General features: G+C 32.2%; 1 protein-coding gene across 1 annotated transcript in view; it reads right to left on the reverse strand.

Annotated features, from left to right (window-relative positions):
* Positions 1 to 12,371, reverse strand: part of LOC129258918 (titin-like) — a 292,780-nt gene that overhangs the window by 246,132 nt on the left and 34,277 nt on the right. Inside the window, exons 30-32 of the mRNA XM_064097713.1 lie at positions 12,192 to 12,362; positions 11,195 to 11,383; positions 6,203 to 6,517 (exon numbers count right to left, since the gene is read on the reverse strand). Coding sequence (XP_063953783.1) covers positions 6,203 to 6,517; positions 11,195 to 11,383; positions 12,192 to 12,362 — 675 coding nt within the window. The remainder of the gene's footprint in view (positions 1 to 6,202; positions 6,518 to 11,194; positions 11,384 to 12,191; positions 12,363 to 12,371) is intronic.

Below are 12,371 nucleotides of genomic sequence, written 5' to 3' on the forward strand. Positions count from 1 at the left end.
TGCAGAATGCAAAACTAGAATTGACAATTTGGTGCAAATTTTACAGTAAAGAGCTATAAAGGCAATTCAAGAAGGAAAATTTAGGGGGTTTGATTTTTTGCATCAAATATTTAAATTATTTCATTGACCCTATCATTCATTTTTATTCATACAAGAACCCATCATTATCAACATCATGTAATGGCATTGATTATTTATGATTTTTTTAATTTGTATTCCATTTATTTTCATTTATCAATTTATTATCTTCTTATTAGAGGAGGGACATTGTGCCTAACACCTATTTTCCTTGGATCATTCATTAAGGATATACTTTTTTTAGTATTTCATTCCAATAGTAGACGTTTTAATCAAGAAAAATCTCTATAATACATTTGGTGTATTATAGATGTGTTTTGTGGCCACTGAATTTTCATTATTAAAATGAAGTATTTACTTTAGATCTAACCAAGACATGAAAGACCTATCAAAATGTTCCTACATAATCATTAGCTCCATCAAAGCAACTATATGCTGTTCGCTCTAAATACTATTTCAAAAGTGTATCCTACTTCCACATCATAAAAAATTCTATGAATTTCATTTAAATCTATCCAGTCTGTTTGCATGTGAATCTAAACAACCATAAAAATATGAAGGAAATAGGGTCAATTTATTTTAAAAAAATGTAAAATTGTAAAATAGAATTTATTTAAATATGAAAATACAGCATTTAAAACTTTGTTTTGTACACTTTTTATTTCTTTTTTCTTAACTTGATCAAGGGAAATACTTTCTAAGTGACCAAAAAAGCTTATAAGTGTAACCCTAGTTCAATAGGACATTTCTACTGAGATAAACCACAAACACATAGGATTAACTACAAACATGACACAATATGAAAAAAACTTGGTACTTACACATGCTAGTAGATTAACGGCACGCTGGGTGATGTTAAGTCCACGACAGATGTAAGGGATTGACGAACGGTAGATGCAACGACAGGATCATGCAACGCGGGTAGTGCATACTACGTACATGTACTGCATGCTTATTATTTCATGCAAATGTATACCTGAATCTGTTTATGAATTCACTTATATTACAATTTTATGCATTTGTTTTCCCCATTTTTTAATCATCATTATCTAACTTATTACATACTTAAGTTTATACTTTGTATTACTTACCAATCAATTGTCCTAACTGTTATATTTTGTTTGTTTTGTTTCAATTTTTTCATTTCTTTTTTTCACTTCATTATTTGTTTATTTTCTCCAATTATATTAGGTCAGGCCCATCAGTGAGCTAAGAAACTGCAAATTGTTATTTTCACCATCAATATTACTGCTCTGATCATTATTTTTTTCAACAATAATGTTATCATTACTACTATTTTTATTATCATTATTATTACATCTTTATTCATTATTAACATCATTGTTATCATCAAAATCATCATTATGATTATTACTATCATTATCAATTTCTAACAAATACATTAATCTATTGATATTCCAATTGCTCATTTTCTCTTGGCTTCTTTTATTAAGTTGGTATATTCTTGGTACGTTATTTCATATCTTTATATGGGTGTTTACTTCACCAATAAGTTCACTTCCAAGTCAACGATTCAAAATTACATAATCTTTTGATGCTCAATTATGATGCTTATGAAGTAAGTTATTTCTTATCTTCTTGAAGAATATCTACATGAATATTTAGTATATTTACCAATATTCAAATAATTATGTTCATCTTTGAACCATTGACATTTTATGATAAACATATTTATCAAACAACGAACATTTGTTCGAGCTGTATTATGGTAGGTATATTAATGAATTCATGAATGATATTTATGCTATTCATTAATATTAATCAAATATGTATTTAAATATGTATTCATTTTTATTTATGGTACTTATTTGGTTAAGTTAGAAATGAATAGAAAAAAAGTTCTTAATAGCACTGAATAGCAATATATCTTTAGTAGAGGCTTATTGATTTTTGGAAAATCTATGGCCTTTCAATTTGGTGGATATGTGCATTTATCATTAACTAATGATTCAATAAGAAATAAGACATGCTCGAAACACACTTATGAACATAATGCAAGTCAAACACCACATAACAGTCGTGGATAACAATATACATCCATTAAACAGTGTACAAAACAATATCAATAATGCTATCTTTTAACATGTCAACAAATAATGACTTATTTTGAGAAGTTGGAATGTGCAAGTTCAGCATGCTGTCAAATGTGATATAGGTATAGCATTCCCTAATGAAATGGTGCCAACATATCAACACAGTTAAACAACATTTTTCCTTAGTATATTCACATTTTTTATGTTCACTAAACAAACCAAATACATGCACTAACAGCTTTACACACATTTCATGTTGTTTTCAACACACTTACACATAATGGAAACATAAGCTTTACATTTATTCATTGCCAAAGATTTGTTGAAATTGTTGAATGGAGTAGATTTGTTAAAAGCTATATAATCATTGAACTGAATCATTAATTACACAATTCAAGATGTATTCTTTAGCAAAAAGAAAATAGAACCTCCACTGTAATTCAACAGATAAAGTCACCCATCTATATGTAAATGAATCGCAAGATGTCCGTAATATTTTTTAATCTTGCATAAAAACATGGAGCAGTGTTGTTTATTTTCTTTTATGTGTTGTTTATTATCTGAAATGTGTTGCTTTCCTTCTTCAGAATGTCAGAGAGACAAAACATATGTGTATTGAACAAAATTTGTGTCACGCAATCTTTCCAATACTTGTAGTAGCCCCACTTTGCAAGTGTATGTATGGAAACTTTGCCACAATGGTAACTACCATGGTAACAGGTCAAAGCAGCCAATCAAAATCAAGGTTTTAATGAATGTTAACATAATACCAAGTTACCATATTTGTATATCTTTATGAAATGGAACTCCTAATTGTATTCATAGGAAAAATATAATACTGTAATGGTATGCACTAACCATATCCCCCCCCCCCTTTTATGGAATATCTATTTTTTGGGTGATCTCCTTTGCTTTGTAAGCATACATGTCTGTGAATGCTTTTCTTTCATCATATCCTGTCATTATCTCTTCATTTGTAACACCTACTGAGTTTTACAAATCATGTTTTATCTTTTCTTTATACTGTATTTATCAAAATACATGTATGAGAAAAGGGATATTTTTTAATGAAATGGAAGTTGTCTAAACATTAAATCTATACAATCTAGACATTAAAATTGTTCATTCTATATATAATGCACAATTTCTGTATTTAAAAAAAAATCACTTTTAAAACTTGTGGCAGAATATCTATGTTCCTTGCAGATTAATAGCCCTTCTGATATTTTTTTTCTCCAAAAAAGATAAAATAGCAGTTTATCAACATCAAAATCCCTGCATTTGGATGAAAAGTTTTTAATTAAACTTTATTTTCAGGTTCCTATAACTCTATGAACTTTAGAGATTCCAACAAAGTTTAAATGTCTCTCAAATTTGATCAGTATCCTTACCCCAACAAGTAATTTAAATTATCGAATTCTTAACATTACCAACAAAGATTAAGTCATTCTTTTTCACATTTAGCATACTGACGGGTACAGGTTTATTACAGTAATACGCAACTGAAAAAAAAACTCATTACATCTTTCTTTTTTTTTTCTTTAATCTGCAATCGATTTAGCATTTTTCATGAATCAATAAATAATATAAGATCGGAGTCTGGAAAAGTATAATTGGATTGCAGATTTTAAAGGTAAATTTGAAATTCATTTAGATGATATTTTAAGGTTCATACATGTATCTCACCATGTGAAGTTTGGTTTTATTTGATTGATTCTTTCCTTCAAATGCCCTCAGAAAAGGACATGATATACCTGCTAGTATAACATGGGACAATGACATTGGACACCTCACCCATTAAATTTCTTTGATTTGATTTTTTGACATTAGATCAATTAATATTTTCAAACTATGCTAAACAACCTTCAAAGATTTTATTCTCTGTAAAATGGGCAACCCAATTCCAAACACTTCAAAATTATGTGAGTTCGGTTTAGTCTCACTCTCTTCAAAATTAAAGATCTACATCAAAACCAGGGTTACAAATCTATGATCAGTTCCTATGGCAACGGGGGGGGGGGGCACCTAGGCTAATCTTTCATTCAATCTGATACAAATGATCTTGGTTGGTTCATTGTTTAAAAAATGTGAGGGCAATGAAGGACACAAACCAAGCCAAAACCAAAACCAAACTACACATGACACCCCAAGCTGGTATCAGCTGGGCAGCTTTGAAGTCCAATGGCTTCACTGATTCTTCTGAATCTGTGATTGAAAGTGAAACGGGTAGAAGCGATGAGCTCCACGAGGTATCCACATTTTTTAGAAAGTATGTATTTGTGATATGGCATTTAAAAGCTCAGCGAATTTTGTGTGTACCAATTCAATGAGGCATGAGGCCTTTTAAACATGTTTCTGAGGCAAGAGTCCCTAAATTAAATTTATTGAAATCAAACAAAACAATGGACCAATCAAATTCTTTTTTCAAAATCTGTTCAGAGTTTTACTGATAGACTCAAGACATTATAATGACATCGTATAATAGGAGTCACAAAATCATATGAAATATCAGGAGTTTGCCAAGACAAGCAACTTTTTTGGCATGAAAATGATGTAATTGTCTCATCATGTCTGAACAGCGATTTTTTTTTGCTTAGCTTTGTAACACCATATCTAAAAGAGGATTCTAGATCAAAGGGATTGTAGCAATGATAAAGTGACAATAAGATGAAAATGAGATGGTGAGAGTTATTGAAATTTATAGCTTTGGCATATTTCTGTCTGTCTGGTGACACTCTTTAATAATGATAAAAGCTCCCTCAGCTTTGTTGCTTTATGCTCCTTAACAAGTTTGAGACACTTTTCTGAGCAGTAACCCATCTCTATCTTTTCCTTGCTAATGCTCCCATTCCAGCAGAGTAATGGCGATGCAAGGAGTTCCACTGTAAAAGATACCACATTGGCTTTTTGCCAAAAGATGTGGAACAGACTTTTGTTGCAGAGCCTAGTTCCTAGTTTCCTGTGTGACCTTTACAAGCAAAATATCCAGTGCATTTTTTTATTTCATTAAGGATGCTTTTATGGGAAACATGGTATTGGTTTTAATATTCCCATCATAAAAATGAAGAAACTATTTCTGAGTCACCTGGGAAAGTTTGATTGGATTTTAATTTGCTTAGAATATTCCAAATTATCATACTGTTCTTGTTTGTATAGTATTTAAAGGTGATTTGTGTGTCTTCTTCATATCTTTTATATATTCATGTTTTAATTTTTAACCAAGTTATCCTTTTTCTCCCCTCCCATTTCTTCTCTTCTCTCTCTCTCTCTTTTTGTGTATACTTGTAGGAAAATATTAACTTTACCTGATAACTACTGAATTCCTTGATTCCCATAGGTATTTTATAGATATCACCAGGTTTCAGTAGGCATCAAATCCCCTGTAGGCATCATCAATACTAGCATGGATGTAAACACCATCACATTACAATTGCTTCCACTCTCCAACATTACAGCTGCAGTCAACAGTTCCTTGTCACCATCATCATATCATCATCAGCAGAAGCAGCAACATCATCATCAACTTCATCAGAACTACCAATACCATCATATCATCTTCGTCATCAACATAATCAGCAGCATTACCATCAATTCCACCTTTGTCATTCTCAACAACATTATAACTATCATCGTCTTTTTAACCACACTAATTTCTCAGATTGGAAACACATAAACAAAGCATCTACATCGTCACTACTCATGTTCTATCATGACTTATGGCATCACAAGTTCTTTCCTCTTTCTCAACAAATATCACACAAAAACAGCACTAAACCCACTCATTAGATACATTTGGAACTCAGTATAAAAAGATCCTTGAGACAATTATTTAACAAAATAACAAAGTTATTTTACACTGTAGGAATCGTGTTATGTAAGCTTTAACAACAATGAATGAAAAAGCTGGGAATATGAAGAAAACTTTTTCATCCGTAGGAAAATATTAAATTCAGATCTTTTTATATTGAGTTTCAACTGTTTAACTATATCCATCATCAGCATAAAAAGCATAGATTTCGTCATCCTCATCATCATCGTCATCATTGTAATCCACATCACTGGCATCATACCTTCAACAAGCAGCTGAGAACTGCATGTGACCTGTCCTGCCGGGTTGGAAGCCGTTACGGAAATACGACCGGAGTCGTCGGCAAGCACCTGAGGGATGTAGAGCGTGCTGGTCCCGTCCGAACCGGTGGAGACCCGCTTATGGGGCATGCTCTGAATCAGCTTTCCCTCATGAAACCACTGGACCTCAGGGCGTGGACTCCCAACCACTTTGCATTCAAAGCGGGCGGGGCTACCCTCGGCCACCTCTAGATTCACTATCTTCTTTAAAAACTTAGGGGGAACAGCAAACTCCGCTGCAGACTCAATTTCTTCAACTGGAAAAGGAGGCCAAAGTGAGAAGGAGATAAAAAAAAAGAAAGAAGATTTTTTTTAAAAAGCACATCAGAATTTTGTTTCCAGACAAACCCAAAAAGATTAAAACTGTTTCATCTAGTTCATTTTCAGAACAATGAATAATTTCAATATGGTTTGCAATGTGTAAGCTGCAAACTGAATTTCAGTATAAATATAGATAACATATAAATATTGAGATGTGCATGGTTAATTTTGTGTGCAAAGCATCAGCCTCTTTACAGGGTGCAGGTGCAATTACGTATCACCCCCTTTCTGGGGAAATTTGGTTTCACTTTGAATGTGAGTGTCTAGTGAATGAGACTACTGAAATCAAATTATGTGATTCTAATTCATGAATAATGAATGAATTGGGGTAAGCAATTAAGGATATTGAAAGCAGGGTGGGAGCCAATATGATAAATCATAAGGCCATGGTTTTTTTTCTAGTGGGATATATAATATAGATAGAAGCTGGGGATATATATATATATATGTAGATATATAGAATTGGTGAAGAAATTGAATGCGAAAGTGAGAGCAGCAAAAAGATTATATATGTGGCAAAAAACAGCCTGCGTTTCCCCCTAAGCTGATCATTCACACAAAACTAGCCATCCAAGACAACAAATAAACATCCATATGGTCCAAATATTGCCAAGTAGTCTTACCTCGAAGAGGTGAAGTGAATTTCTGTTTGGTTTGGTGAATAATTTAGCATGTCATAAATTGAAACAAGGCAGAAATAAATGCTCTCGTCTAACATGAGATGTTGTTTCTGCCTCATTTCAATTTATGTCATCTCACACAAAAGTCCCGGTAGAATCCAAGGTTACTTCAGTGAAAAGTAGGCCATAAAATGATTCTGAATGCCCAAACCAGGTTAGTTTTTCATAAAATGGTGAGTTAGTTTACCATGGTGAGAGAAATATCATGACAACCATTATTAATTGAAAAGTATAAATAAACAGGAGCTAGTAACAAAAAAAGGAAGAATCTTTCAAAATTCCACAAACTTGGCCCATACTGGATGTGTATTTGGCAATGATGGTGCTGAAAACAAGTCGCACACAACATCTCTGAATGCAAAGATTGGAAACAAAGTTGTCTTGAAGCCAAATATATAGCTCTTTCACACTTCATGCTACTGTAGCCTTTAATGCATAAATCAATATTCTTTAATAAAAGGGACATTAAATGAACACAAATACAAATTCTTATTGCATACTAAATGATTAATAGACATTATCTGAGAATCAACAGATCTTGCTAGAAAAAATTGGGAACGAAAATAAATAAATAAATAATAAGATTGAGTTTGGTTCACAATGTCCAAATAAAAGGTACGGCCTGATTGGCAGTGTGGGATATGTCAATTTTTATCCAAAAAAAATGATTTTATGAAAGAAAGATGTAAGTAAATAAACAATTTGTATTATTATTGCCATGTTATAAAATTGCACTACCTACTCACACAATAAAAAAAGTTATTCTAGATATCAAACTACATTTTACATGTAAAACCACTACCCCTTTCCCCAAAGATTATCACAGCATGTATCAAATGTATTATCATATTAAAAGTACTGCATTTTCAAGCACTGATTTTTATCTTAGAGGAAGACATAAGGTGTTGTTGCTCGTTCAAATTACGAAGAAAAAAATCTGGACAATTTCAGCTATATTAACATAGCTTTCACAGACAAAAACTTGATCCAATCACAATAATGTAAAAAACATGAATTAAATAAATGACAATTTATACATAGATATAGGAAATGAATACATGTTTTCAATTACATATATAAGTTTATAGTCATAGATAACTGAAATCACTCAAATACTGCATACTTTTGCCTGCAACATCTTTTCATCTGGAGCTTTCTAACGTACTTCCCTTTAAAATTCCACTTCTATCAAGAGAACAAACTTCTTCATGTTCTGTTCTGTTTTCTCAACTGAAATTCTCTTTTAATGAAATTGCACCAAATTAAGTGAAAATCACTTATTTAAAGATAAACATGCAAGTGTCACATCATGGACTGTTCAAACATCTATCTAGTCTATTGCACACAACTACAATATTTCTTCCTCTGGCAAGGTTTATATCTAATGCACTTGTAAAGTTTTTAGGGTTTACCTACCTTACGTGATTGACTGAAAGTCATGAAATTATAATTTACAACATACACATATATATATTTATGAAAATCTTTTTTTGTTTCATTTTATGATTTTTATAGTTTTCTCATATCATTTGAACTGCAAAGTATCATAAGGCACAAATGGTGATACCAATTTTTTGTCAGAAAAAATCATTTGTTACAAATGGAGAATTTTCATATAAAGACAAAAAAATAACATGCATATTTTTTTTCCAATAAACCACTTCTAGGTATGATATCAAATCAAACAGTGCAACAAAGCAACTAATTTTGTAAACATTCCTCAAAGTTTATAAATTTTTATACATTTTGGTGCATATCCGTCAATGGTACAGACCAAATTATGCTCACAAAAAAAAATGTTCACGTACTCCGATTTTTGGCAGTCAGAATAATTTAAGAGTACTATGATATTTTTGGCAGTGCAGTACAAACATTTGGAAGATTTTGGTACATTTTTGCCCAAAAAAATTGAGTTATAACAGAACATTTATGAAGAATGAGTGTGTCCAAAAAGAAGCAGTATACTTGAAAAATCTGGAAAAAAACCTGGGAATGACCATGTGATATACACATTTGTGATATCAATGAAATTGTCGGTGTAATGCACCAAGTGTTTGTTGATGATTCTCATACAGTTACTTCCAGACCTGATTTCTCCCATTTTGGTTTCTTTCCACAGCCACTTATTACCTATGTTATCTTTCTATGTAGCAAAAAAAAACACGCTTGAAATTAAATGTGCATATAACCCAATATAATCAAAAGATCTAGAAAATGGTGTGTGTGCATTAAGAAAGCTATTACTCCTATGGCATTGCAGATGGGGAAAAAATCTGAAGCTACTGTTACTGTTTTTATGTCTGATCTGTTTTCACTTGCTTCCTTTAGAAAATAATGGTTTCTTGAATCAACTAGTAAGAAAATCATAATGTTCTTGATACAATTCACTGCTAAATCCTAATTTCAATTTTCCTCTTCAATTGTTGAATAACATGACATATCTCAGAAATGTCAGCTCCCATGTGCTAAAAAAATCTACATGCATACTAGTATGTGCAGCTTCATATAAAAACGGAACGTAAATTGGTACTTTTCTATAAACTTAAGTATTGAAAAAAAAACAATGTAAATCTAATCTTTCTGATAATCTCTGAATTCTGAGAGCTGATATTTCTTCCTTGATATATAGAGGAAAATCATTGATGGTTTTGACAGTGAGTAAATAAATATTACACTGTAATTTCTAACAACATATTCACAAGCCATTAATTGATGGTACTTCACATTTATGTACCAATATGTAATTTTTCTAAGCACAGATGAGATCTATCTGGACAGTTTTCAGCCATTAATTGTCCACAATGTGCATATCTGGCCACATTACAACTGAATGTGTTCCACCAAATTTAATCAAAAATGACAAAAAAGACTTTCTTTGCATTGCTTGCTGACATGCATGACATCATGGTCTTTTTCCTGTCAAAGAAAATGATAATCAATTGATAGATTTCAAAAATTTAGTTTTAGTTTAGTTAATCAAAATCAGCAAACAACAGGAGACAGAAACAGTTTGTTTTAGTATGGCTTCCAAAAATTGTTAGGGGTACTTTTAAGGGTTACTGAAAAACATGACTTTGCTTTAGAAATTTGGTATCGATCAAAACTTGTCTTATGTTAACATCTTTTGAAAGATCTTGTGGCTTTGAATATGTTGTTAGTTACAAAAAAAATGGTCATGAGCAAGAGAAATTTCGAACAGAAATACGTGTATGTACACTATTGTTAATATTATCTTTTAACGAATTTACAGACATAAAGTAGACATATGTCAGCTTTTAATTACACAATAATGAAGAAGTGATAATTATGCAACAATAAACTGTGGCAAACATCAGTAACACCAGTAACAATATTTCAGTACTAAATTTCTCTTGCAACATGTGAATCACAAATATTACACACATCACCCCATAGATAAATAAATGAGATAAATTACAGTTTACATCATCTTGACATATGCTAAATTCACGCTTGACATATGCTAAATTCACGAGATCAACTATAGGTAAGTTTAAAAGATAATGTGGCTTCCTGAATATTGAGTTTAATGAAAGATGTTGGTAGCAACTATGAATGATTGCTAAGAATATGCTACAAAACCTAGATGTAAAGGACCCAAATACAGGAATGGGATCAGTATACATGATCACAAGTTATTGTGCTAGATTCTAGGATATATATAATTAATGATGTCATGATTTACGGATATGATAATTCCTTAAATATTCCTCTATCATATTGGAGATAGTTACAGAAACTAAGTCCCTTGTTGATTATTGAATAAATAGGTTATACACGATTAATGGGAGTACACAAGTATAAAAAGAATGAATGGATAAGTTGAATCCAAAAAGGTGTTATTACAGCAGTGTTTGAATTCAAGGTGATAGAATTAGAAAGAGCGCCCTCAAAGGTCATCAGACTCCCACTCACCTTGTACGTTCAAGATTCCACTGCAGGATATACGTCCAGCGTTGTTAAACGCCTCGCAGACGTATTCCCCACCATCTTCCTGGAAGACCTCATTGATCTGGAGTCGGGCGATCCCGTCATCGTAGCTCATGCGGAAGTAGCGTGATGGCTTGATGATGCCTCCGTTGTGGTACCAGTTAATAACAGGTGCTTTATATGGGAAAAGAGAAATGATTTTTTAAAAAAGAGATGAAGATAAAAATTTATTTTTTCATTGGTGCAGTTATATCATAGAATAAAGGACGTTAATCATACTGATTTCTAGCCTCCAGTCTCCTTTAATAGGGCACGTGATATGAGAGCAGTTGCTACTGACTAAACGGGTGTTGCAGGAAAATATTTTCAATCAATTGCAAATATTCTGTTGTAATTTTACAATTGATAGATCAATTTTATCTTGAGCAAATCAGATTACACACCTTGTTTCAAGAAACAGATTAGCAATCAATCACAAATTTTTAATCAATTGCCAAACATATGATTATTTAGGGACCAATAATAGACATGCAATTGATCGCAAGTTTCTTGCAACGCCCAATAAGTGTACAAAATATCAGAATATGGTTTCAAATATATATGAATATCACTTATTTGTCTGGAAGGTATAATATCACAACTAAATCAAGAGGACTAATATTTATTCTTCAGCTGCTTAATGGATGAGTCACATTCCATAAACAATATAAAGGGCATATGTATTTAATGACTTTATCACATGCTTAAAATTAGAAAAATAGAAAGGGATACAAATATTTTATTTTGTAATTGTACAAGGATCTAACATATCAATCAAGATATAACAAATAAAAATCTCCAACACGAAGAGCAGTGACTGATCAAACAAAACCCTCTAGAATCTAGCTGTGTTTTACCAGACCATGTTCATTTCCTACCCCTCAAAACAGGGCTGCTATGATAGAAATAATCTCAAACTCTATGTTTTATTTGCACTACTCACGAGGGGTTCCGACGACTTCACAGGCGAGTTCCACAGGGCTGCCATCTGGTACTATGCAGTCTGTGAGCACACTCCTGAACTCAGGCAGAGTGGCAAATCCAATTGGCTGTACCTCAGGGTGGTGATGGGGTACCTCTGGGTAGTGAGGCTCAAAGTCATCTGGTTTGTCCCCTAATCAAG

This window comes from Lytechinus pictus, chromosome 1 (assembly GCF_037042905.1).
Source record: "Lytechinus pictus isolate F3 Inbred chromosome 1, Lp3.0, whole genome shotgun sequence".
NCBI classification, from domain to species: Eukaryota; Metazoa; Echinodermata; class Echinoidea; order Temnopleuroida; family Toxopneustidae; genus Lytechinus; species Lytechinus pictus.